Genomic DNA, 25,062 nt, shown 5'->3' on the forward strand with positions numbered 1-25,062 from the left:
ATCATCTATGAGATTGAAATCCTCCCATGAAGAGGCCCAGAAAGGTGTCTGGGAGAAGCAAGGGTAGAGCACTGTACCAACACAGGAAACTGTGTACACAGACAACATGCAGTGATACAGGCTGGAATAAGTGTTATTCTGCAAACAAGAGTGTTTTCCCTTTCTGACAACTGATCTTTCCTTATGCTATAACACTTTAAAAACTAATAGTTTTTGTTGGGCTTTGGTTTGGTGGTGTTTTGGTTTAGTTTTAACTTCTCAAAAACAACATTGTCAATGAGAAGAAACTGACTGACTTCCTGTTATTTCACTGTCTTTGAACTTAAAGAAACATATAATCACCGTGAGGTACGTTGACTAAGAATACTTTCACTATTTCTTATACTCTGTTACCAAAAGGAATAATTTATAGTCATATTAGCATATTTCTCACTGTGAAAGGAAAATTATGTCATAAAAAAAAAAAATCAGTCTGTGTATGATAGGTGCAGGAAAAAAGTTTCCAACACTTGCAGTCTGATTTTCTGTGGACTTAGAAGTCCTCCTCTTGCAGGAGGAGTCTGTACTCTGCTAAACTGTATGGTGACAGACCATAGACCAGGTATAGACCACATTTGCTCCTTTTGTCATTTACAACCAGGCAATTTTACCAGGCCCAGTCCAGCCTCAGAAGTGGAAGAGAAGTGCACATTCAAGAGCAAACACTCCTAGAAGATAAATGCAAAGGACAAGCAGTGGCTGGAGCAGCCCCAGTGTAAAACCAAACACACAAAGCTGCAGGGAGCTCAGGGAGGTTTTTTTTATTCAGCTAGCAAATGAAAGAGAGGCAACCTGCACGCCAGGTGAATTTGGGAGTATTTCCCAAAGGCCAGAGCTCTCCATTCCCTTGGCAGCAGGGCTTCCTGACTGCATTGCTCTACTAAAGCTTCCAAACTGGTGCAACTTTGATATGGTTCCAGGAAAGTTTTTAATCTCAGCCCTACCACAGATGCATTATATTACTACCTACTGTCCAGAGGTGGTCAGTAAGTTATTAAAACTGATTCATTTACATGGCCTGATTCCTGTAACAGTGGCACATCTCAGGATATTGACCAGTTATAACCAACCTCATTTTTAGTTACAACTTAGGGCCATCATCTTGATTCCAGCTCTGTGTAAGCAGAAATAAGCATTATCCTGAGTGTAGCCCATGAACTGACCAAACATCTACCTATGTTCATGTGTCTGATCTAATTTTAGCCTCTGTTTTTGCCAAAACTGGGAACTAAAGCCACCTAGTCAAGCCAGTATGTTGCCCCTTCGCCTGCACTTACTACAGGACTTAAAGCCAAGATCTAGCATCTTATAACATGCAGCATGCTTCATAATGTGGACTTCAATCATAGGACAAGTCATACGGTACAAGTCTATACTCCTACATGTGATATTCTTTAGGTAAAACAATAATACACCGAAATCTGTTGCATCTAAAAAAAAGAATATGCAGATGTAATGTGTTCATCCCTTCACACATCATATCCATGAATGCTAGCACCAGAATTTTTAATTTAAAAGATATTTAGAACACCTTGTAGTTAAGTTCAGCTGCTCACTGCTCAAGTCACATATTTGATGTATACTCATACACAAAAGCTATAAAAATCGCACTCTGCTTTTCTTTTTTCCCCTTAAAAAACTCCTAGCTTAACACTCCCTCGCAATTCCTAAAGGTCTCATTTTGCCAGCTCTAATTCAAGTTTTTTCATATTCAAAAGTAAATTGGAAATTGCTGACTTTGCTCAGAGGTAAGAGTTACTGTCCATCTCTTAAAATCTCTGAAATACCCTGCCATTTTACTAGACTGTTCTAGGTTCACTCATATACTTTTTTTTTTTTTTTGACTAGGATATGAAACAAAAGAAATTCAATACACTACACAATCATGTTTATTTTAAAACTAATACATTTGTACATTGTTAGTATTAAAATTTTTATTGCCTGAGCAAAGTCTAATAACTAGAGACACAGCATATGTGGCACATCCTCTAAAAACTGTGTTCCTAGCCTGGTACAAATCTCTGGACTTCATCCAAGTTCAAGCTGAAATAGCCAACAGTCTCATGTGAAAACTGTACCTAAACAGAATGTATCAGAAGATTTCAGTAGTAATTTAAGAGAGAGTTAGGCTAGCTCTATCTATGAAAAATGGCAAGTTACTTAAAAACAAACAAAAAAAAAAATCCAAACAAACAAAAAAAAACAAAACACAAACCACAAAGCAGGTGTTAGCAGGAATGCGCATACATTAAAACCCATTAAATAAGTAAGCTTTAACTAAAGCACAAGCTCTGAACTGTGAGAGAGAAATGCTACATCATCCCTGTGTGACCTGTGTAGCTGGAGATAGGCAAATAGGAGCTAGAGAGGGTATCAGAAGCAGGGGTCACCAACAGTACGAATTAAAAAAAATCCAATCCAAAAAGCAAAAATAAGCAAAGGAAACAATCATGAACCATTCTAACAATGAATGATGAAACCACCAGAACAAAATAATTCAGTAAACTACTGGAAAAGGAGGAAATCCCACCCTGCCATAAAGGAAAATAGTGCAGATTTTGAGTGGGCTGCAAAATGTCTCTGCCTGTGCAGCACAGATATGAGATCTGTCTCTGCCTCAGATCCACGCCAAGGGACCAGCACCAGTGCAAGTTCCATGCCTGTCTCCAAGAGCTATCCAGGTATTTGCCTAGCTGGGCTAAAGCATCCTTTTTTTTCTTTTTTTTAGCTAAAACCAAAGATATTTAGTATTTTTTACATTCCATCATCTCTATAATGACTCGGATTCTACATACCGTTTAGTGCAATGCAAATGTCAAACTTCAGAATTTCTTCAGTAGAACACTATCATTTGTGGTTTTTTAGGTAAATAACTTACTGTTATTTCTTGCTGAAAATTCTAAGCAAATAGCTTCTGAAACAAGTTCTGAACCCAGCCTTTATTCTGACACAAAGCATCATTGCAAAAGGGATTACTGACCTGCCTTAATTTAGACCATACATGGTAAATGATTTAGGTATTGTGTATTCATGTCACTTGTCTGCAAGATGTATTAGTCATATTGCCTTTGACCTATTTTTCACAGTGATTCCTCTTCTACTGAGCATCACGACTCTGCCAACCCTGTGATTACAAGCTATGAATTGACAAAAATAGTGCCGAGCCTTAGGGCTATTTATTTGCAAAGGACTGGTTTCCATATTGAGGAAAGAGGGAGAGAGAACATGCCACAGTTTGCCCAGATGCAATAATACAGGCTCATAAACGATTAAAATCCACATGCTGTAAAACTCACCTTTGCTATTTCTCTGCTGATGCATTAAATTAAAATCAGTAATAGGAAAAATGAAGTGATATTGCTCTGACAAAAAGAATGACAGAAATGGAATTACATGATATGGCAGGTGATGTCACACAATACAAATATAGGAGGTAAAGAGCATAAATTTACTTGAACAAAAAAAAAAAAAAAAAACAGATTAAAATGAAAATAAAAAAAAAAATCAGGATTCTTAAAATGTGTCTGAAAAGCAAGAGACTCTCTCAGAAAAACAGAAGGTTGTAGCCATCCATTTACATTCTTTTAACAGCTCTCCCCGCTTTTTACGTTACATAGCCTTTGCCTCAGGAAATGGTGCTTTGCATTAGCTCTGCACTGTTTCCCAGAGGACTGCAAATCTGATATTAAACTGCAAGTCACAAGGCTTTTTTATAATTGCAAATGAGAACACATCATGACACGATCGCTTACCTCCACAACTGGCTCCATCAGCTTGCACGCTGGTTTGGACTGATGAAGAGGCTGGATCCTTGGGTGCCGGCAGCTGAGGAGTTTCTTCCTGGGTCGGCAAAAACGCAGAGCACAGATCGGTTTCAAGGGCTTGTAGCTTCAACAAAGAATTCTGCAGACAAAAGCAGAACATTGGGCTAGATAGAGAACAACAGGATACAGCGACAGCTCTTCAACTCACTGAGCCCATCAGCAGCGCCTGCAAAGGGGTGTTCCACTAGCAGCTCTGAGAGGATGTGCAAGAGAACAAACATGCACTATTCTACGAGTTTCTTGACTTGTGGTTATTTAAGTCCCAATTTACATGGATTATTCATGACACGTGGGAAAGACGACTTCGTCAGCAAAAGATGATTTATTCTAGGAAGCCAAACTGAGATGGTGTCCCTTTTCTTGGTCTTGAAGCAATACACTAAGCAAGTATTTCATTCACTGGGCTGACATAACGATCTGATGACATTATGTCCCTCCCCATTTACCATTCATAAAAAAACAAATCTCCCTCGCCAGCCTATTGTGCAGTACGCAGCAGTGAACAAAGGGTTACTGAGAACACACTCCCTCGTGGGATTCCTGGAAGAGGTATTTTTTAATTGGCTTCTTCAGCAATACTTCTTTACATAGACGTAGCTTTTCTGTAGGTTGCTGCTGCTTCTGCAGGGCAACCAGATCATTTCCTATCAGCTGCAAAAGTAAAATTAACAGATCATTGTCACTTGCTGCAGACAAATCAACGAGGACAAGGCTAGTTATCTGTAACATCACTTCCAGCTACTCTGTCACGCTTGGTCCATCTCTCATTTCAATCTTTAATGCTGCCTGCGATGTTCAGCTGCACAATCTGACACAAGCATCTTGCTGTGATGTAAATGCTGTGAAAGCCCTAATCACCATCTGACTGGGCCAAGTGAGTCACTACCCATACCCCACACATTCAGTTCCCCTCTCTCAAGTGTAATACAGTTTGCAACATAAAACAAAATCACACAAGGCTGTCTTAATAATCACACAGCTGGCACACACAGAATTATACGTAAAATTTTAAGTGACTCAAATGGTACATAATTTGTGACAAGCAATTTCTGAAAAAAAAAAATAAAAATCTGAGATGCAACAGAAAAAATTTCCTCAGGTTTATACCCTGAAAAGTTCCTTTCCCCACTCTGTCAAAGACCTGAAAAAAAGAAAGAAGGAAACTGATTTAGCTGAGAACAGCAGGGGAGATTTCAGCCTTAATCCTTTCATTCCTTTTATAGAATTCAGGCAGTGAAAAAGGAGCAGAAAGTAGCTCTTTCTAGAAGAAATCTCAAAACAGAGAGGTTCTGAAAAAGCACAAGATCACCATAACTAGATCCTGTGACGCTCTCTGTGCTGTCAGGAGTGCTTCAAAATCCACGTCCCATTCCACAAAATGGATTAGGTTACAATCAAACACGTGGACTTTGGTCTCAGCTTAGGTCAAAAAGGAAGTCCAGAAACACCTTCCTTCTGGTCCCAGAGCAAACAGGAGCTCTGACCATTCCTATCAGAAGCAGCTTGATACTAGAGACATATGAGCAAAGAAATGGATTGTGCTATGTATTTATTCTAGAATTAAGTTCCTCTCATCTGTTGTCAAGATACATTTTGATATCTCATCCTATAATACCAGGAAAAAAGTTATTGCAAGATCAAGCACTGATTCGTAATGAAATGCCTAAATGTAATACTATTATTTTAAAAATATGGCATGATAAAGAGCTGGTTTCTATGACCTGGACAAAAGATACTTTTACTATTCCCAGGTACAGGTTGCATTAACAAGCAACCATCCTCTGGCCCAGCTGCCATTTGTTAGGACAACTTACCCATCTTGACCAGCAGTGCCTCATCTCACACCCCAGTTTCTCCAGGACTCTTGAATGACTGGCATCTTTTCTTTGTCACTTACTGACACCGTTTGGTCCAATATTTACATCTATTACTTCAAACTGATCTGGCTCCTTTGGCCTGTCTGCTAGGAAGACTGTACCAGGTGTGCAAACGTCCCCAGCATGGGCTTTATTGGTGAAGACTGATATAACAAATTCACTCAGCCTCTCTGCTTACAGCCGCATCACCTTAGTGCCCATTTTACATGTCAGCCAGCTGTAGTCCCAGCAATACTCCACCTGGCTTCCTGCTTTTGATGTGCTTAGTTGACTTCTTACCATCAATTTGAGCAGCTTTTATGAGGCACTTTCAAAGTCTACTTTAATCTTCTACAGGGCTTTCTTTAATTGGAGACAGAATGATGGGAACTATCTCACCTTTCACAGCTTTCAGGTGGCAGTGAATTTTTCTTGTCAAAAGAAGGGTGCTGACTTGAGTCGTACCCATGACACTGTTTTGGCAAGAGTTTTCACGACATGGTTGGCCTCATTTTCCACTGCCTCTCACCCCAGCTAGACCCAAATGAAATGGCTGAGCAGTTACCACAACAGACAGGCAGCCTTTTACAGTCGTTAATGCCATCTAGCAAAAGATGTCTACAGCAGTTACAGACCAGCGAGGACTCTGACCCCAGCATGGACCTTATCATGAGAACTGCTGACGGCAACTAAGAAAAACAGGCAAACATGCCAGAAGAACATACCAACAAGGTGAAGAGAGGTGAATAACTGAGAAAAGTACCTAACCTTCACAGACTGTTACTTCAAGTATTTGACAAAAAAAAATTCTCATATCAAGAAAATACATTAGCTTTGCACCACTATTTCTTATGAAACATAAATATTTATGGTCAGTTCAGCATAGAGGCATTCGCACAGACGACATTGTTAAACACTGTATTTCAGCAATGCTTATGCTGTAATTCACCAGCTGGTTTATATTCAGTTGCTCTAAATGATATTTTTCACCCATCTGTGGAAGGTGGGTGGATGGCAAATTTCCAGTCACTGACAAATACTGAAAAGATTCATATAATAATAATAATAATAATAGAAATACCTTATATGATTTCATGAATGTGCCCTTGACAAGGATTTGATGTAGGGAGAAAAAGACTTAAGTAGCTTTGATCATTTTGATGTTACCAGGGAGATGATGAATCTTGGAGCACACCATCAACCTTGTCTTACTCCTAAAACACAGCTGAGTACTATGGTACTGCCACAGCACACTATAAAAGCCACCACCTATTTACGGGAACACATGTAAGGAGACATAGCTTTAAGCGAAGGCCAAACACAAAGCTGCCCAGGGTCACCAGCTGATGGACACCAGGAGAGTCCTAGTAAACGGTAGGCATTGACCTTGCTGCCTGCCCTGTCGCATGTCCTGTCCTGCCCCTGTCACAGGGCTCCTTGAAGTACCAGCAATGCCAGAGGCAGCTGGGCTGGATCTCGCCAGCTTCTTCCCTCCCGCTCTGTGGCAGGAGCAGTGCGACCCCTCATTTCTGCAACTGCAGCCCAGGCAGAGCAGCAAGGTGCTCTGGGAGGGGACACAGCCATATATCAGCAATTGGCAGTAGGTCCTCTATCCCAGGGCTCACTAGGGGCAGGCCAACGTACTACCAACTGCCAGCAAAAGAAGACAAGAAGAGAGAAAAACAGAGTCTGAGCCCTGTCTTCATCTTCTCAAGCCTCCCAAGTTCATTTAACCACTAAGTTCATTACTGACCCCTTCCAACTTCCCCCCAATTCTCCAGTACTTTCCAGTACCTGTAGAGCCCTGATGTGACTGCAGGTGTCCTGTCACAGTGGCAAGGATGTGTACTCTTCTGTGCTGCACACACTCAGCAATATGTCTAATCTGGAGATGAAGCAGCCTGTGCATACGACACTTAAAACTCTCTCATGGTCCAGACATGCTCCTGCGGCCCAACTGGGCCATCTCTGCTCTTGGTCATTTAAAAGAAGTTGCAAAGCATGTTAGAAGCAAATACAAGCAGCTAAAATACATACAGAGGGAAGTGTTAGTTTATGGTGGGTATCATCCTAAATTTTAGTAAGCTATTATATGGAAAATCAGTATCACTGAAGTAATTTAAGCCATGGCATATTATATCAGCTAATGATCTCAGCTGAAATACCTCAGATCTTATGCTCATTCCAGCTTTACTCTGGTGCCTAAATACAGCTTCATGATGCAGTGATTCCTGATCTATGTTAATGCAAATGAAAGGACATACTAATATTTAAAATGGACCCTTAAGTTTCTTTGGAAAAATAACCACACGTAACTGGTTCATAGGATTCCTATGCACAAAGTTCACCCAACATAGGATATTTAAAAGCACAACAGTATTTATTGCTCTGTTATAGCCTTGCATAAGCAGTTCCCAGCATAAGCAGTTCCCAGCGTATTGTTTTCCCTTTGTGAGAGTCCTACCACCCCGACTACGCCGGAGACATCACCGAGCAGGAGGATGATGATCAGCGGGGTCAGAGCAGAGAAGGCAGGCAGGCGCAGCACCTTCAGGGCATCCCCTGTTGTTCATAGAGTGCTCTGGGTCCTTTCTCTCTCTCTTCCGCTCTGAGCCGCCTCTGTTTACACCCTCAGCAGACTGAGTGGCAGAGTACTGACCAGGTGTTGGTGCACGCATGGCCAGCACACGCAGCAAGGCTGCCAGGTACATGCCCTGCTGGCTAACAGCGGTTCCCGGACAGCAGCAACATCCTGCTCCATAACAGCCCTCCTAGCTCCCCTCTCTGAGATGACACCCCTCCTAGCTCCCCTCTCCGAGATGACACCCCTCCTAGCTCCCCTCTCCAAGGTCGCATTCTCACAGCTGTGTGCAGCTTGTAATTTCCCACAGTGGCCCTACACAGACCATCACTGAAATCCCTCACACACCATATTGTTGCCTCTTCAGAATAGTATTTTGCAAGTTTGAAAAAGAAGCAATTATAATTTTCTTGGACAAAGGTTTATCATCTCTTCTTATGTCCTCTTAAAGCAACTGACAATTCAAAGAACTTGAGCTATGTCAATTCCACCAGAAGAAGAAAAAACATCCTGCATTATTCCCGATCAAAGATAATGGAAAAAATAAAGACATTTACAGGAAACCCAAGGAAAACAGAAAAAGAGACAGTGTAGTATTTCTCTCCTATTTGTAATTTTTGCTAATGCTTTAAGTAAACATAGCCATTAAAGTATCATACCCCCATACTGGAGATAACACCGCAAAAAAAGGATTGCAGTTTGCAGAGGAAGCTCAGCCTGTAGTAAATAAATAATCTTTACAAATAAGTAAGCATGCAGACTGTACCCCACTGACCATGTCTCTTTCCAACCAACGATTATTGAAAATGAAGAGTTGAGACCTTAGGGCAAGGAATGATTGAGATGATAAATAACCTCACACATCTAGAGATAAATACCACACACGTACGCTCACACTGCTTAATCCCTCCAGAGGATGGGACACTGAACGTGCAAACACTCCCAATTCATCACCAAAACACTGTGGCAATGAGTGGGAGTCCCCTGAAATATCTTTAAAATGTTTTCTTGGTAGGCACCATCAGTAACTCCCTCTCCAGCTGGAGGTTCCTGCACAGGGCCCTGCGGGATCAGCGCCACGAGACACGTTGATCCGCATGTCCAGGGAACTGTAGCCTGACGGCAGACAGTGTGCCAAACGGAGCCCCACAGCCCTGCGCTCTCCCTTACTGCACCCAGAGCTCCAGCACTGCCAAACCTGCTGATCGATCCGCGCTCACTGCATATCTGCAGAGAGCAGGTAGCTAACAACTGCCAAAAGAGAGTCACTGCTGTTAGAAATAATTTCTTTCCCTGAAAATACATTACTATTACCAGTATCCTTTGTTTCATCCTTGTAGACATCTTAAGGTCTGGTAAATTTAAAAGCTGAGGGGAGAGGGAAAGGGAACAGGTCTGCCTGCCCCATGGACCCTGGCCAGTTTCAGCCTGGAGGCCGACAGGGAGCAGGGAGGAGAAGCACCCAGACTTGGTACTTTCTGTATAAACTGAAACCACCCTGCCCCACACACAGTGTTTCTGAACATTAAGGACATCTGCACTCTGCCCCCGGGCCTGCTCCTGCAGGACAGGAAGGCAGCTATTCTATTATATCCAGTTTACTGGTGGATTTACTGGATTTATGAAATCAGCTGGGGCAGAGAATGAGAATTATCCAAGCTTTCAGCATTTAATGGCCTTTGAAGTGATTCATATAGAAAAGAAACTGAGCAAATATCAACCTGTTCAATTTCTTCACTCTAAGGAAATTAATGCTTTTATATGACACATTAGAACAGCGATGTATAACAGCATCTCCCTTGCTTTTTAATCTGAGAGTTCAGGTTAAAATAAGATAGGCCTATTTTATATGAACATAAATAAATCTCTGCGGTATCTGATATGGCAATATTTGTGTCTTGAGGCATATGACACATTCACTTCAGAACTTCCTTTATGGGGAACAAATAAGCAACAATAAGATAGAACAAGATATGCTCTGGTTCTGTATAATGCCATGGGTGAGCAGTGCAGAGAGACGCCATTTTCTCTAACCCAAGAAGGGAATTTATTTTCTTACGACACATGCCCATTTGGGTAGACCTGAGACACAACACAATCCAAGATTTTGCAAAAGAAAGCACCAGAATGTAACCCTTGCTCATTCTCCATAAATTATTAGCAATTTATTTTAATTTCTGATCTAATTACCTGTTTTAATATCTTACACTGATTTATTTATTAAAATACTTTATCTTAACCTTTAAGGAATCCTTACAAGAATTTTAAATGGAAGCTTTTAAGTGGAGGCTTTGGTGAACATTTGGGGCTTCTTAAAAGAAACAATACCTTAATGACTTCTCCCTGGGTCTTAATTGACTTGACAGAGGCTTAATATACTCCCTTGAATCAGTCCTGGCATGTGCCTTGCTAGTTAGCACTGCAAATTTCAATAGTGAGCTGCACAACAATGACACAAACGCACAGGAAATAATCCATTGTAAGGAGAAAATTAAGTCTGAATTCCTTTAAAAGGACACACTGTGGGTTTCCCCTAATGGAAGTCAGGCATCTATTAATAGACATAGATGTTCTCTGGCTCATTATAGAAAAAAAGTTGACTTTTCCCTTCCCCCCAGCTCTTTTTCCCTTGCTTCTGTTGTCTTGGTCTATCCTTAAAAATACTGTCTGCTCCTTGTTTAAGTCCAGCATTGTTCATTGCTCTTGAAGTATGCGAGCATACTCTATGCTAGTACGCAGATACCCTTGTTTGCGGGAGATGCTTTGTAAGGTTTCCCACTTTGAATAATTGCAAAGCTTGGTTTTGGCCTCCAGTATATTGCTGATTGTCAGAATCAAGCCCAAGCTCATCCATTGTTTGACATGATCACACAGACAGCTGCTTTGTGCTTTACTCTTACGCTATCCTCCTGGCACAATACCTGTGAAAACAGCTCTTGTTTCACGTCTCACAGGTGTTACTTGGATTTCCTTGCTTCCTCTCTTCACTCCAACTCTCCACTCCTCCCGTCTTACAGCAAGAGTACCTTTTAGGCTACGTTATACTGTTCATAGTTTATTTGGCCAGGATGTAGCAACCCTGAGAACCTCTTATTTTTAAACAAAACATAATTGATAGCTGAACGTTTTTGAGCTGTAATTTGAGGAAAAAAAATCAAATGTTCTTGAAAGACAGCTTTTCACTCGGTCAATATTGAATGTTTAATTCTTTTCTGAGCACAAACAGAAAGCAGCATGAAGTTGACTTAAAATATTTTAAAAATCTCTTGCTTCTGGCTTTTAAACTATTATAGCAGTCTCATGTCACATTTTTAAGCTTTTCTCCTAAAATATTACTAGAATGATTCATTTGAAAGCTAACTTAAGATTCTCAAGTTATTACATTATTCCAGGACCTTAGTATTAACAAAAACCAAACATCTAATTCAAAATCTGTAACATTATATTTCAACTTTTGCTTAAGCTTACCTCATTTAAGCTGTTAAATGGCTCAGTTGCGTCTTTTGGTGAAATGCATGTGTTCTGATCTATTCTACAAAACAAAACAAAATTTTTCACTCAGTAGATTGCTTATCTGTGCTACAAATACTTCAAACATTTAATCATGTCTGTACATAATACAAAGTTACAAGATAAAGTTGTTTTATTTCAAAAAATAACATTTCTATGAAAGTTACATCTGTCTTTTATACCTCACTCGAAACAACAGTGATCTTACTGTAATCCTAAATAATATATTTAAAATGTGAATGAGGTCCTGGCAACTCTGGCATTAAAATCCAGGTTCACTCTGTCACACAGTAAAAGTTCTACATAAGCATGATCAGCTCTCAGTATCTTGGTGAGTTAATAGGGTTAAAACCAAAAAAAAACCCTCAAACATATGTTTAAATCTAAGCACAATTTGTCCCACATGTTCCAGTCAGGAACAAGAGTTCTTGTTCCAGTCAGGAACAAGAGTTTTCCTGTATCAGAGCCATGAAGAATAAATCTTTCCATATTTAAAATTGAAGGTATTTCAGGCTCCCAATCTTCAACTGTCTGCTTAAGTTCTGTTTTGCAAATTTCACAAAGACCCAAGGGACTTTCATGAGGAGCTGGAAATCCTTTGAGTAAGATTGATGTCTGAATTTTCTAATGAGTGCCACTTTGCAACCAGAGATGTCCATATCTTTGGTTTTCCCTCAGTGTACCACTGCTTCTCCACATGGAATTAGGGAAGGAAGGCCCTGGGCCAGCAAGGGGAAAATCTCTTCCCTCTGACTATGGCTAATGAGACAACTGTGCCCCACCCAGGCAGATGTGGTTGTGGCCTAAGGCTCCACACCCCTACCAGCTTCAGGACTAGTTACAAATTCACTCTACCAAGGAATGGAACTGAAGCCTAAAAAAACCTTCCCATGGATTATGTGAGCAGCTGAATAGCTTCATGCCACAGCTCTGTCTTTCCCCAAAGGAAACACAGGCTTTCCACACTCAACTACAAAGCCTGACATCACAGGTCTATCACAAGTTGACTCGCAACTCAGCTGAAGCAAGAAAACTATTGCTGTCTTAGAGAGTGAGATTCCTTACTGCTGAAAAAGTGGCAATGTTTGCTGGCTCCTGTGAGGCTCACTCAGACATGATAAAATTAACATAAAACTCAGACTCCTTTAAACAAAATAATTCATGTTTTTCAATGTAATGTGGTCAGTCACTCCAGCAAAACCAAATAGTTTTAGAAGTCTCTAGAGACATCAAAAACAGTACAGATAGATGCACAGGCCTTTGTTGCAGTTCTTCACGGATTTATGAGGCATTTAAAGACTGAAATGATGGGTATGCCACTTTCCTTCCCAAAATAAACACATTAGATAGCTACACCACTGTGAACAACCACTTGCCTCCAAACAGGATCCAAGGTGCGCAATTCACATAGGAACAAAAATGGGTAATTTTGGAGGTGGTACATCTAGCACCAGAATGGGAGGGTTCACAGGCCAGCCAGCCTGCACCTCCCTCGAGATGCACAGGTACATGATCGGAAGTGAGTGATTTCTGGAGATACTTAAGCAGCAAGGTGCCTTGGTTGACTGTTGCACAAGCACCTACCTACATCTCTAAGTAGCTCTCCACATATATAATCTTTCCACCCTTTCACCTGAAAATGAATAGCAAATGTCTCCTAACGTGAAGAGAACAGAAGGAAAATGGAATTACAGAAGCAAAAAGGTTGATGCCTAACAACCAATCCCTAGCTTTCAGGCAGCAAAGAGGACAGTATGAAGCAGCAGAAGAGAGTTAAATAAAACGGAGAAAAAGCACGGGAAGAGTAAAAGAACTAACATAATAGGAAAGAGTGAAATGTTTATATTTGGTTTAACAACATGTAAGGAAGGACCTGCAAGGCTACAAAGGGCTGAAGAATTCATTCACTAATGACAAAAAAAAAAAAATATTTAGAGTGATTTATTGCATTGAACTAGAGCTAGATGTAAAGGCAAGGAAGAAAAGGACACGTGTCAGATTCGTACGCTTCTGGTATTCATTTGGGTGACTTCTTTCAGGGTGTGTAACACACAGCAAATGTGAACTGTCCTTTAGAAATAAAAAAAAAAAAAAAACCAAACACACACCTAAATGGTAGCAGCAGTTCTTACGGGTGCTATACAAAGTTCTACATAATTCACAGCTGTATCACTCCAGCACTCTGGAGAGTAAAAAGTTTACAGTACCCCTGAAAGCCTCTCTCTCATTCAGGTTGATGTTGTCTGGTGTTTTAGGGATGCAGAAGCCTTGCATTTTACTGTTTCTTTTTCACTAAAAATGCTGGAGTAAGGTGCTCTTAGTTTTGCATTCTTTGAATTCTGGAGATACTGAAATCATTAAGGTGAGTAACCATTTTTGTGTGAAGACCATTTACATTAACAGTCATGTATGCTGAGCTGATCTTACTGTATATAGAGAATTTTGGGATGTGCTTTTTTGTTTTCACCAAGATTTGCTCTGCTAGGCAAATGCAGGTTATCTGATTGTCACCAGGCAACAAAGGGCTTACAATGTAATAATTATGGGTTGGATCCTACTCTCATTAAAAGTCAATCACAAAATATCCATTAACTTCAAAAGCAGCAGGAACAAGACCTGATTTTCCATCTGTGCTGAGTACATTAAAATTATTTTAAGCCTTGGCTGAAATTTTGAATAATTGCAGGCAACCCTTATTTTGTATAATTTACATCATGTAAAATAATGAAAATGGAATTCTCTCCATGGCTACTTTTCAAATATATGTTATATCATTCTTTATGAAATACGAAAGGCCTGATCTCTCATGCTCCCTGTAGACTCTGGCTTTGGCAGAATTATCCTGTTCTGCAGGGAACAGATTACAAAGATGCAACCCAACAACATGTACATTTGAAGCTTGTGAACATAACAAAACAACAACAAAAAAAGAAAATACCAGTTATCATAACAGAGTTCCTACCAGACTCCAAGGAGAAGAACAATTTGCATGAGCAGTGTGCTGTTTAAAAAACAGACCAGAACACGTGAATTACTGAATTATGCATGATATCACTTCTAAACCTAAGCAAATTAACTTCTTATTTTCCAGATGAAACCCAGAAAGGAGCATTGCACTTTGTAATTTGCAAGTCTCAATCCAGTCCAGCCCTGGATTACACTAACCCCACCCTCAGGAGACTTACATGTTTATGCACCATAATGCTACACATGCTCAACGTCTTGGGCCAATTAATGCATTAGTAATGCCAGGATAAATCACACACACTGCTGTGGGATTAAACCCCTTTTCCAGATTCACTTTCAGTCTGTTCTGACCCAGGACTGCTGCCCTGTCTCCCATCTAGCAAACAGTTTTACCCTCCCCACCGTGAGGGTGCCCTGCCAGGTTAACAGCTCTGGAAGGGCAGTCCCAGTACTGCACCAGAGCACTGATTCAGCCTGTCCAGGGGTCACATCACATGAGCCGACAGAAAGGCAGACCCCACAGCCAACACACCTCAGCACCAGGAAAACAAAAAGGTCCTGAGACCTCCACAAATGGCAAAAAGCATGATGAAATTCAAACATAGTCACCATCATTTTTGCTGCGGAGACAAGCTTCAGAGCAGGCAAAACTGCACTGGGCAGGGGATCTGAAGCAAAATAGGCAACCAAAAAAGCTCTTTTGGACTTTTTTGGAGCCACCAACAGCCAGCTACAGTGCCTGTGCCTGGGCTGGCTGCTGGCAGCTTGTGCGCGGGCTCCTGACTCACCAGGGGTGGAGCTGACAACTCACAGCTGACCACTCTTAATCTCTGAGTGTGACCTTGACCCATTGTCTGTGTTGTTAAAAGCAATTTGGGGAGTTCTTGCCCACGTGTCACAGGAAGTGAGTAAAGGTGTTACTGACCACCTACGGAGGAGGAGATCAGAGTGTGAGCAGCCCGCACTCCCCATTCAATACAGTAGCAGCGGGAGTGGGAGTTGGATCTAGTCTTTTCTCGGGCGACCTGCTCTCCTATTGACAGGCTCTGACATCACAGCTTTAAACATGGTCCTCACCAGGAAGCGGGCTTCCCCCAAGAAGACTGTGGCAACCCAGACAGAAGGTCTGCCCAAAAATGCGGCAGTTCAGGTCTCTGGCTGCAGGGAGTGCCTGTGCCTGCTGCTGCCAGGAGAGGACGGGAAGGATGCCACCTGTGCGAGGTGTGAGCAGCTGGATGAGCTGCTCAGTCTGGTGGTGGAGCTTAGGGAGGACATAGAGAGGTTACGGAGTATCAGAGAGTGTGAGCGGGAGATTGACTGGTGGAGTGACTCTCTGCGAGAAAGACGCAGAGATTGCACCCCCCGGACTGAGGGAGTAGTGGACACTCTCCCTTGCCATAGTCAAGCGGAGAGGGACTGCTTGAGAGAAGAGGAGGGATGGCAGCAGGTCCCAGGTTGGCGTCGCAGGCAACCCCCATCCCGACCTACCTCGGTTCCCCAGGTCCCTCTGTGTAACAGGTTTGAAGTCCTGAAACCGGAGGGAGAGGCGAGTGAGGATGACGTGGGAACGCCGCCTCCTAGCTTGCATAAGGTGAGGCAGTCGGAGCCACGCTTGAAGACTGCCTCCTCCAAAAAAGAAAGAAGGGTGATAGTTGTAGGTGACTCCCTTCTGAGAGGGACAGAGGGCCCAATATGCCGGCCTGACCCTACCCGTAGGGAGGTGTGCTGCCTTCCTGGGGCCCGGGTCAGAGACATAACCCGGAAACTCCCACAGCTGGTTAGGCCCACTGATTATTTTCCACTCCTCATAGTTCAAGTGGGCAGTGATGAAATTGCACAGAGAAGCCTACGAACTATGAAAAGAGATTTCAGGGGTTTAGGGCGTTTGGTTCAAGGAGCAGGAGCTCAAGTGATCTTCTGTTCTATACCTTCAGGGTCAGCGAGCGGCACGGAGTGGGCTTGGAAAGTTCCATTAATGAATAATTGGCTTAGAGGCTGGTGTCGAGACAGAAACTTTGGGTTCTTTGATCATGGGGCAGTTTACTCGGCCCCTGGCCTGTCTTCTGTTTGTGGAACCCACCTTTCTTACAGGGGACAACGAATCCTAGCACAGGAGCTGGCGGGGCTTATCGACAGATCTTTAAACTAGCTACGAAGGGGGAAGGGGACAAAACAAGGCCCTCAAGGGAAGAGCCCAGGGGAACGGTGCTCGATCTGGGGCTGAGGCAGCCGTCTCGGCTGAAGTGCATGTACACCAATGCACGCAGCATGAGTAACAAACAGGAGGAGCTGGAAGCGATTGTGCAGCAGGATAACTATGACCTGGTTGCCATTACTGAAACGTGGTGGGACCACTCCCACGACTGGAGTGCTGTGATGGAAGGCTACAAGCTCTTCAGAAGGGATAGACGAGGAAGGAAGGGTGGTGGTGTGGCCCTTTATATTAAAGACTGTTTTGACGTTGAAGAGCTTGGGGTTGGGAATGATACAGTTGAGTGTCTATGGATAAGGATAAGAGGAAAGGCCTGTAGGAGTGACATCGTGGTGGGGGTCTGTTATAGACCGCCTAATCAGGATGAAGAGAAGGACGAGGCGTTCTATGGGCAGCTTGAGCGAGTCGCGCAATCGCCAGCACTCGTTCTTGTGGGAGACTTCAACTTCCCTGATATATGCTGGGAATATCATACAGCGCACAGGAAGCAGTCCAAAAGGTTCCTAGAGGGTGTGGAAGATAGTTTCCTTATGCAGCTGGTACGAGAGCCTACCAGGGGTGGTGCCCTGATTGACCTACTCTTTACTAACAGAGAAGGTCTGGTGGGAGACGTGAAGGTTGGGCACTGTCTTGGGCAGAGCGACCATGAAATTGTAGAATTCTCTATTCTTGGAGATGTCAGAAGGATCACTAGCAGAACGGCTATCCTGAACTTCAAGAGGGCGGACTTTGACTTGTTCAGGACGCTTGTTGCGAGGGTCCCTTGGGAGTCGCTCCTTAAGGGTAAAGGGGTCCAGGAAGCCTGGACGCTCCTCAAGATGGAGATCTTAAAGGCACAAGAACAGGCTGTTCCTGAATGCTGTAAGGCGAGCCGTAGGGGAAGAAGACCGGTGTGGATGAACCGGGAACTATTGTTGAGGCTCCGGAAGAAAAAGAGAGTCTATGTCCTCTGGAAGAAGGGACAGGCTACTTGGGGAGATTACAAAGAAGTTTCTAAGGTATGCAGGGAGGAAGTTAGGAAGGCAAAAGCTCAGCATGAACTCAGATTGGCCACTGCAGTAAAAGAGAACAAGAAATCCTTTTACAAATATATCAGTGCTAAGAGAAGAAATAAGGAGCATTTACACCCTTTACTTGATGCAGCGGGGAATGTGATCACTGAGGATAAGGAGAAGGCTGAGGTCCTCAACGCCTTCTTTACTTTTGCCTTTAATAGGCAGATCAGTTATCCTCAGGGCACTTTATGCCCTAATCTGGAAGTCTGGGATGCCAGGCCGAGTACACCCCCTGTGGTACAGGTGGAGACAGTTAGAGAGCTCCTTCTCCATCTGGACTGCCACAAGTCCATGGGACCGGACGGGCTCCATCCTAGGGTGCTAAGGGAGTTGGTGGGGGTGATTGCCGAGCCGCTCTCGGCCATCTACCAGCGGTCCTGGTTATCTGGGGAGGTCCCGGAGGATTGGAGGCTTGCCGATGTGAGAAGGGCCGTAAGGAGGATCCGGGGAACTACAGGCCTGTCAGCCTGACCTCAGTACCTGGGAAAGTTATGGAGCAAATCATCTTGGGTGAGATCACTCGGCATATGAGTGGCATCCAGGGGATCAGGCCCAGCCAGCACGGGTTCACGAAAGGCAGGTCGTGCTTGACCAACCTCATTTCCTTTTACGACTGGGTGACCAGACTGGTGGATGAAGGAAAGGCTGTTGATGTGGTCCACCTGGACTTCAGCAAGGCCTTTGACACGGTCTCTCACAGTATTCTCCTAGGGAAACTGGCTGCCTGTGGACTGGGTAGGTATACCCTTCTTTGGATAAAGAATTGGCTAGGGGGCCGTGCCCAGCGGGTGGTGGTTAATGGAGTCAAGTCCAGCTGGCAGCCTGTTACAAGTGGTGTCCCCCAGGGGTCGGTACTTGGGCCCATCTTGTTCAATATCTTTGTTGATGACCTAGACGAGGGGATTGAGTGTACCCTCAGTAAGTTTGCAGATGACACCAAGTTGGGTGGCGGTGTTGATCTGCCTGAGGGTAGGGAGGCCCTTCAGAGGGATCTGGATAGGCTGGATCACTGGGCTGAGCTGAATGGCATGAGGTTCAACAAGGCCAAGTGCCGGGTCCTGCACTTTGGCCACAATAACCCCATGCAGCGCTATAGGCTCGGAGCTGAGTGGCCGGAGGACTGTGAAGAGGAAAGGGACCTGGGGGTGTTGGTTGATGCTCAGCTGAACATGAGCCGACAGTGTGCCCAGGTGGCCAAGAGGGCCAACGGCATCCTGGCCTGCATTAGAAATAGTGTGGCCAGCAGGAGCAGGGAGGTAATCATCCCCCTGTATTCGGCACTGGTGAGGCCGCACCTTGAGTATTGTGTTCAGTTTTGGGCCCCTCACTACAAGAAAGACATTGAAGCCCTGGAACGTGTCCAGAGAAGGGCAACAAAGCTGGTGAGGGGTCTGGAGCACAAGTCTTATGAGGAGCGGCTGAGAGAGTTGGGATTGTTTAGTCTGGAGAAGAGGAGGCTCAGGGGAGACCTCATTGCACTCTATAGCTTCCTGAAGGCAGGTTGTGATGAGCAGGGGTTTGGCCTCTTCTTCCAGGCAACAAGCAGGACCTGAGGAAATGGCCACAAGTTGTACCAGAGGAGGTTTAGATTGGACTTGAGGAAAAACTTTTTCTCTCAAAGAGTGGTAAGGCACTGGAACGGCCTGCCCAGGGAGGTGGTGGAGTCTCCGTCCCTGGCAGTGTTCAAGAGGCGGCTTGATGAGGAGCTACAGGATATGGTTTAGTAGCTGTGGCAGCAATGGTAGTGGGAAGACGGTTGGACTAGATGATCTTATAGGTCCCATCCAACCATGTGATTCTATGATTCTATGATCTTAATACAGGGCTGCAGATGAATGCTTTAAAAGCATGCCTATGACTGCTCACAAAGCAACACAGAGCTGCAGCAGGCTTTCGGATGAACTTTAAGAGCACACTTGGAATGGAGGAAACACCACCATTAAGGGCCCAAGGCTGTTTGGGTACATCCCGGGCTACTCCTCGGGCAGTCCCTGGATGCTGGAATAAGCAGCCAGACGGAGAGCCAGTGTGGCATTGCTTGTCTCATTAATCACAGCAGTTACATAGAGGCAGGTTGCACATGGCCACGCTTGTTTTTCTTGTTACAAGCACCTCTCACACTCACCAGGCACAGTCCTTACGTGGGCTACAGTAAGAGGCTATATTTTTTTTGTCCCTCTGTCCTCTCTCTATCCTCCCTTCTTTCTTTTTTTTTTCTTTAAGTGTATTGCAACCCAAGAGCTTGCTCAGGGATTTTCTATGCCTTGATACAAGAAGTATCACTGGAACCATAAATACCAATATTTTAATATCAAGATTCCGGAAGAAACTGTTCTTAGGAACTAGTCAGTCATTTCCCAACAAAGCAATGTTTCATCAGCAAATCCTGATTTGCTGACACAGAGCTATTTGCAGACACATACTGGTCGTGATGAATTTTCGCCAGATCTGAGCAGGACTCGGAGGGAATCTGGCCAAGTTTTCTCCCTGCTCGTCTGGCCGCCTGTGCAGGAATGCAGCCTCACAAGCTCTGCCTCCCCAGCACGGCTTCGCCATATGGCGCGGGGACACCAGCACTTTTGCAGCTTCCCTGCTCCCTCCCACACAGCCCCGAGTTGTAGCTGTTCAGCAGAAAGCATCGAAACTACGAGAGTCCACACTTGAACTACACTCTCAAAAGCTACTTGCCTTGAAAACTTAAATACCGAAAGCCTCACAAGAGCTCGGTCTCCCTCAGGGGAGCACAGAAATCCTGGGAGACTCTGGTTGAACTCAAGATCCAGAGCAGCCCAGGGCTCCCAGCATTTCCAGTTTTGCTGGAGAATGATCACAGATCTGACAGCAACTGCCACCCTACTGCCTCTGCACAAACTAGGGACCGGCTCAGTCCTACTAAATGAATCCACTCCACTCCCATTATATTTGGGAAATGGGAAAGAGTGGGAACTTTCAGGAATTTTTCTTTGGCAGAAAACCTGACCCCAAAGTATAGTTCCCACACTGACTTGGGAATGCAACCTTCTCTGACACACTGACATTCCCACCACCCAGGAGTCCCACGTTTCAGACCCCTCTCGTGTAACAGGCATCTGGAGAAAACACCATCCTCCATTCAGGTAACTGCACACACAGCTCTGGATCCACATCAGTTTTGCTGATTGCCTTTGAGAAGGCAATCAGTAAGAGCAGCTTTCCGTAATCATATGTATTGTTCCATACTGGCTTTCCCATTCTCTGTTAAAAAAAAAAAGCAATTCTTTTTATTGTAACATTTGTTCCTGGGGCCTGCATATAACTTTTATATTGCAAAGCTGCAGATTATTTTATGCTCTTATCCAAACCCAACTACACACAACGGCTAGAGCAGTATTCAATGTAATCACTAGCAATAGTATTAGAAATTCATGTTCTTTTAATAAAATGTAAAGGTTTTCTGCCACACAGGTGGCTTTTCATATTCTAAATTCATGCTGATGTTCATAATCATGCATGATAAACACTTCTTGACATTAAAATCTTGTTTCACAGGTCAGGCATAGTTTAGCCAAGAACAAGACAGTATCCCCTCATTCTTCTGACTGGAAACCTTTTCAACAAGTCTATTCTTCAATTTCCCTCAAATCCTACTAAAACTTTTCCTTTGCTGTTTCAGTGGTTATCATAAAATCACAGAATCATAGAATCATAGAATGGTTAGGGCTGGAAGGGATCTTCAAAGGCCATCTAGTCCAACCCCCCTGCAAGGGACATCCCCCACTAGATCAGGTTGCCCAGAACCATATCCAACCTGGCCTTGAATGTTTCCAGGGATGGGGCCTCCACCACCTCTCTGGGCAACCTGTGCCAGTGTTCTACAACTCTCATTGTAAAAAATTTTTTCGTAATATATAAGCTGAATCTACCCCCCTCTATTTTAAAACCATTACTCCTTGTCCTATCGCAACAGGCCCTACTGAACAGCCTCTCCCCATCTTTCCTGTAGGCCCCCTTGAGATACTGGAAGACCACTATCAGGTCTCTCCAGAGCCTTCTCTTCTCCAGGCTGAACAGCCCCAACTCTCTCAGCCTGTCCTCATAGGAGAGGTGCTCCAGCCCTTTTATAATCTTTGTGGCCTCCTCTGCACCCTCTCCAACTGGTCCATGTCCTTCAAAGTACTCCCCCCAAAAAACAATCAACACAAACACTTAAGAGTCATTTTTCTGTAGATTGTTTCTCTTATATCGCCTGTTCTGTTTTTCTGTCACGTATCTGTTTATGAACATCTTTTGTTAGGTCACCCTGAATTTAGATTGCTCTGCTTAACAGAGACCGCACTGAAGAGTTTTTCATATCTCAATACTCTTAAATCCATATTTAGACAGATGAAAACTATCCTGTTTTTAGCTGTCCCACACTCGCTAGAATGGATTTTTTTAAAAACTCTGTACAATTCCGAGGCATTTAGACCTTTAAACTCCAATGAGACTAATGACAGAGCTATAGCAGTCTGCAGAAACTAAATTAAAGCAGAAGTAACAACAAGCCACACTAGAAATAATCAACCTTGCTTTTTAGTATGAGACAGAAATAAATCCTTCTTCTCCTATCCCACTCACACACGTGAGAGAGGAGCCTGCCCAGGGGCATCCCTGCAGCAGTGTGATCATCTTCTCTTTTCCAAAAGACCAGAAAGCTTTTGGTCTATGAGTTAGGGATCCTAGGTAGATTTAGTGTTCCAAAGCACTGCTGATTTTACCAGCAACCTAGCAAAAACAGGGTGGAAGATAGTGAAACTCAAGTTTTGTGGGACTAGCAGATGTGTTCTGTCAAAACCTAGCTATCATTGTTGCCTGCTGCCAAGACTGAATGCTTAACCTTTGCCATGTCCCAGAGCAGAGAAGGCAGAAAACAAGGCAAGATGTCATACCCTGGCAGCTATGCTTCACAGTCTGTTGCACAAGCCAATTCTGTGATCCTGATACATCAGCCAGCAATCTGCATGAGCTGAGAAATGGGCATGTAATTGCTCTGGACCTGTCACAGCTGATTGACAGCAGAGGGATGGGGCAAGCTGCCGGTGACCCTTAAGAGGAGTCACCAGACACAGTGAACTTCAAACTGAAAGTGGTAACTTCAGCATATGTAATTCAAAGTTCCCCACCCCAACTAGATGGTGGAAATGTTTTTCCCAAGGACAGTTAAGACAGCTAAAGTAAACAAAGTGTGTGTGAGGTCAGGGACCCTGCGTTGATGTGCGTTTACTCGACCTTTGAAGTTCTTTATTTGAGAATAAAGTCATCTCTGGTTTGTTGTAATATAATCAAAGACATGGCCAGCGCTGAGATTTGATCACTGTGCTTTCACAGCTCTTAGCATGGTAAATCCAGATACCATTACTTAACAGATTTAGCACTTGTGGACAGCAGGCTTCCTAAGGAGCTACCCTGGTGTTAAACTAGAATAAATAGCATAGGGAACAGTGGTTCAGTACCAGGCTAAAAAGGCCAAACTCTTGAAGTGGACTGCGGAACTTTGCTGTGGTTGCTGTTTTATTCATGCACACTCTACTCTGGTTCTTATCTTTAAAGTCCATGTTTCTTTCAGCACGTTCCTTTCATCAAACAAAATTAACCAATGTTGCTTCATTATCTACCCATACACAGACCTCCCTCCAGCAGAGCCACTATGTAGGTCTAATTCTGTGATACCAAATCCATTATGCTCCTCTTTACAAGAGATCCATGTGATTTTTTCCTATCATAAGGAATGCCACAAAAAGAGAAGACAGGCATCCTAGGCTGGTGCTAATCGGAAACACTTTGAGATGCAGTGTCTCGATTGCACAAACAAGCATTGGAGAGTGAAAGCAGTTCTTTGTGAAAGCTAATTAAATTCTTGGTCATTCTGCTAAAGCTTCCTTTGAGAGCACAAATGAATATCATTTACAATGTTGCCTACTAAAAGCTGCAGTGAAACCAACCAGTTCATTTCACATAAAGCACCACACTGCTGTTGGATGGCAACTGTCGCTACAAACCTAGACCTGACCTGAAACAGACTTTTGGGACACTGAGCTCAGTATGTCCACTAGCTGTGCCCTGAGCTGCTGAGCATCGCTAGGACATACAGCTGCTGCTCTGATCCATCTGAAGAGAGCCAGAGCCTCTGCCACACAGCACCACGGCTATCGTGCACCTTGAGACAGAGCACAAAGAGCAGAGACCTGGCTCACCTGCCTTAAAGTCTATGTGTGCAGCAAACAGGGCCAAAACAGCACCTGGGCATGGAAAATTTGTAAAGTAGTGTCCCAAAAACTGATGGCTGTGAAGAGCATTATCTTGTTTACACCATCCAAGCCTGCCAGTAAGACCTAAATTTTATACATCTTATCCTTAGGCATGCTCTCACCAATAGATTGGGTCAATTTGGTGAGTTGAAAGCCAATTTTAGCCTTTTGCATAGCCACGAAGGATCAGAGAAGGTGCTCAGCCATGAAAAATCGGAGGAGGAACTGTAATTTCCAGTAGTTACCAGTGCTGAGTTACTTCATCATCAGCTGAGTTACCTGCCATAAAGACTCGGCTAGTGCTTGACCTGAACACCCTGTACCCCTTCACAGCACTGGAACAAGCACAGTTGCCACAGCAGCCAGGGTCTAAACTATACGTAAATGCATACTCATGCTAAAATCAGGTGTATGGGTTCCTATTCCCATTTCTCCGTGAGAACACAGCTCTGAGAATGAGTGAGGCAAGTCAGCGCTGGGGGAAAAAGAAAAGAAGTGCCAAGATATTTTTGAAACTTGGCACAGAGGAATGGAAGTTTCTGAACTGAGGATGTTCTTCCTGCTTGAAATGTAAGGGGTTTAAAGAATGATGAAATTTGCATTCTTATCTTCATCCCTTTCACTTTCTCAAGCAGTTCTATCCATATAAATACAAAATACAAATGCCAATGAGAGCTAGGAGTCTGAATATTTTATACAAAAGGCAACAAATTAATTAGCCTTTCCTACAGTTAATCAGAAGTGAAATGCAT

The 25,062-nt window shown here is 43.6% G+C and overlaps 2 protein-coding genes across 3 annotated transcripts in view; one reads left to right on the forward strand and one right to left on the reverse strand.

Annotated features, from left to right (window-relative positions):
- FAM13C (family with sequence similarity 13 member C) overlaps positions 1–25,062 on the reverse strand; it is a 135,497-nt gene that overhangs the window by 19,995 nt on the left and 90,440 nt on the right. The window contains exons 11-13 of one of the 2 annotated variants that reach the window (XM_086752834.1): positions 11,769–11,832; positions 3,792–3,942; positions 3,336–3,401 (exon numbers count right to left, since the gene is read on the reverse strand). In XM_086752834.1, the coding sequence (XP_086608960.1) occupies positions 3,336–3,401; positions 3,792–3,942; positions 11,769–11,832 (281 nt within the window). The remainder of the gene's footprint in view (positions 1–3,335; positions 3,402–3,791; positions 3,943–11,768; positions 11,833–25,062) is intronic. The other variant, XM_086752835.1, reaches the window with a different exon arrangement.
- On the forward strand, positions 13,308–24,541 carry LOC147600044 (uncharacterized). Its single transcript, XM_086751774.1, has 3 exons — positions 13,308–13,329; positions 15,968–16,712; positions 24,421–24,541. Exons 1-3 carry the CDS (start codon positions 13,308–13,310, stop codon positions 24,539–24,541), a joined length of 888 nt encoding a protein of 295 aa, XP_086607900.1.

This window comes from Chlamydotis macqueenii, chromosome 7 (genome assembly GCF_036417535.1).
Source record: "Chlamydotis macqueenii isolate bChlMac1 chromosome 7, bChlMac1.mat, whole genome shotgun sequence".
In the NCBI taxonomy this organism is placed as follows: domain Eukaryota; kingdom Metazoa; phylum Chordata; class Aves; order Otidiformes; family Otididae; genus Chlamydotis; species Chlamydotis macqueenii.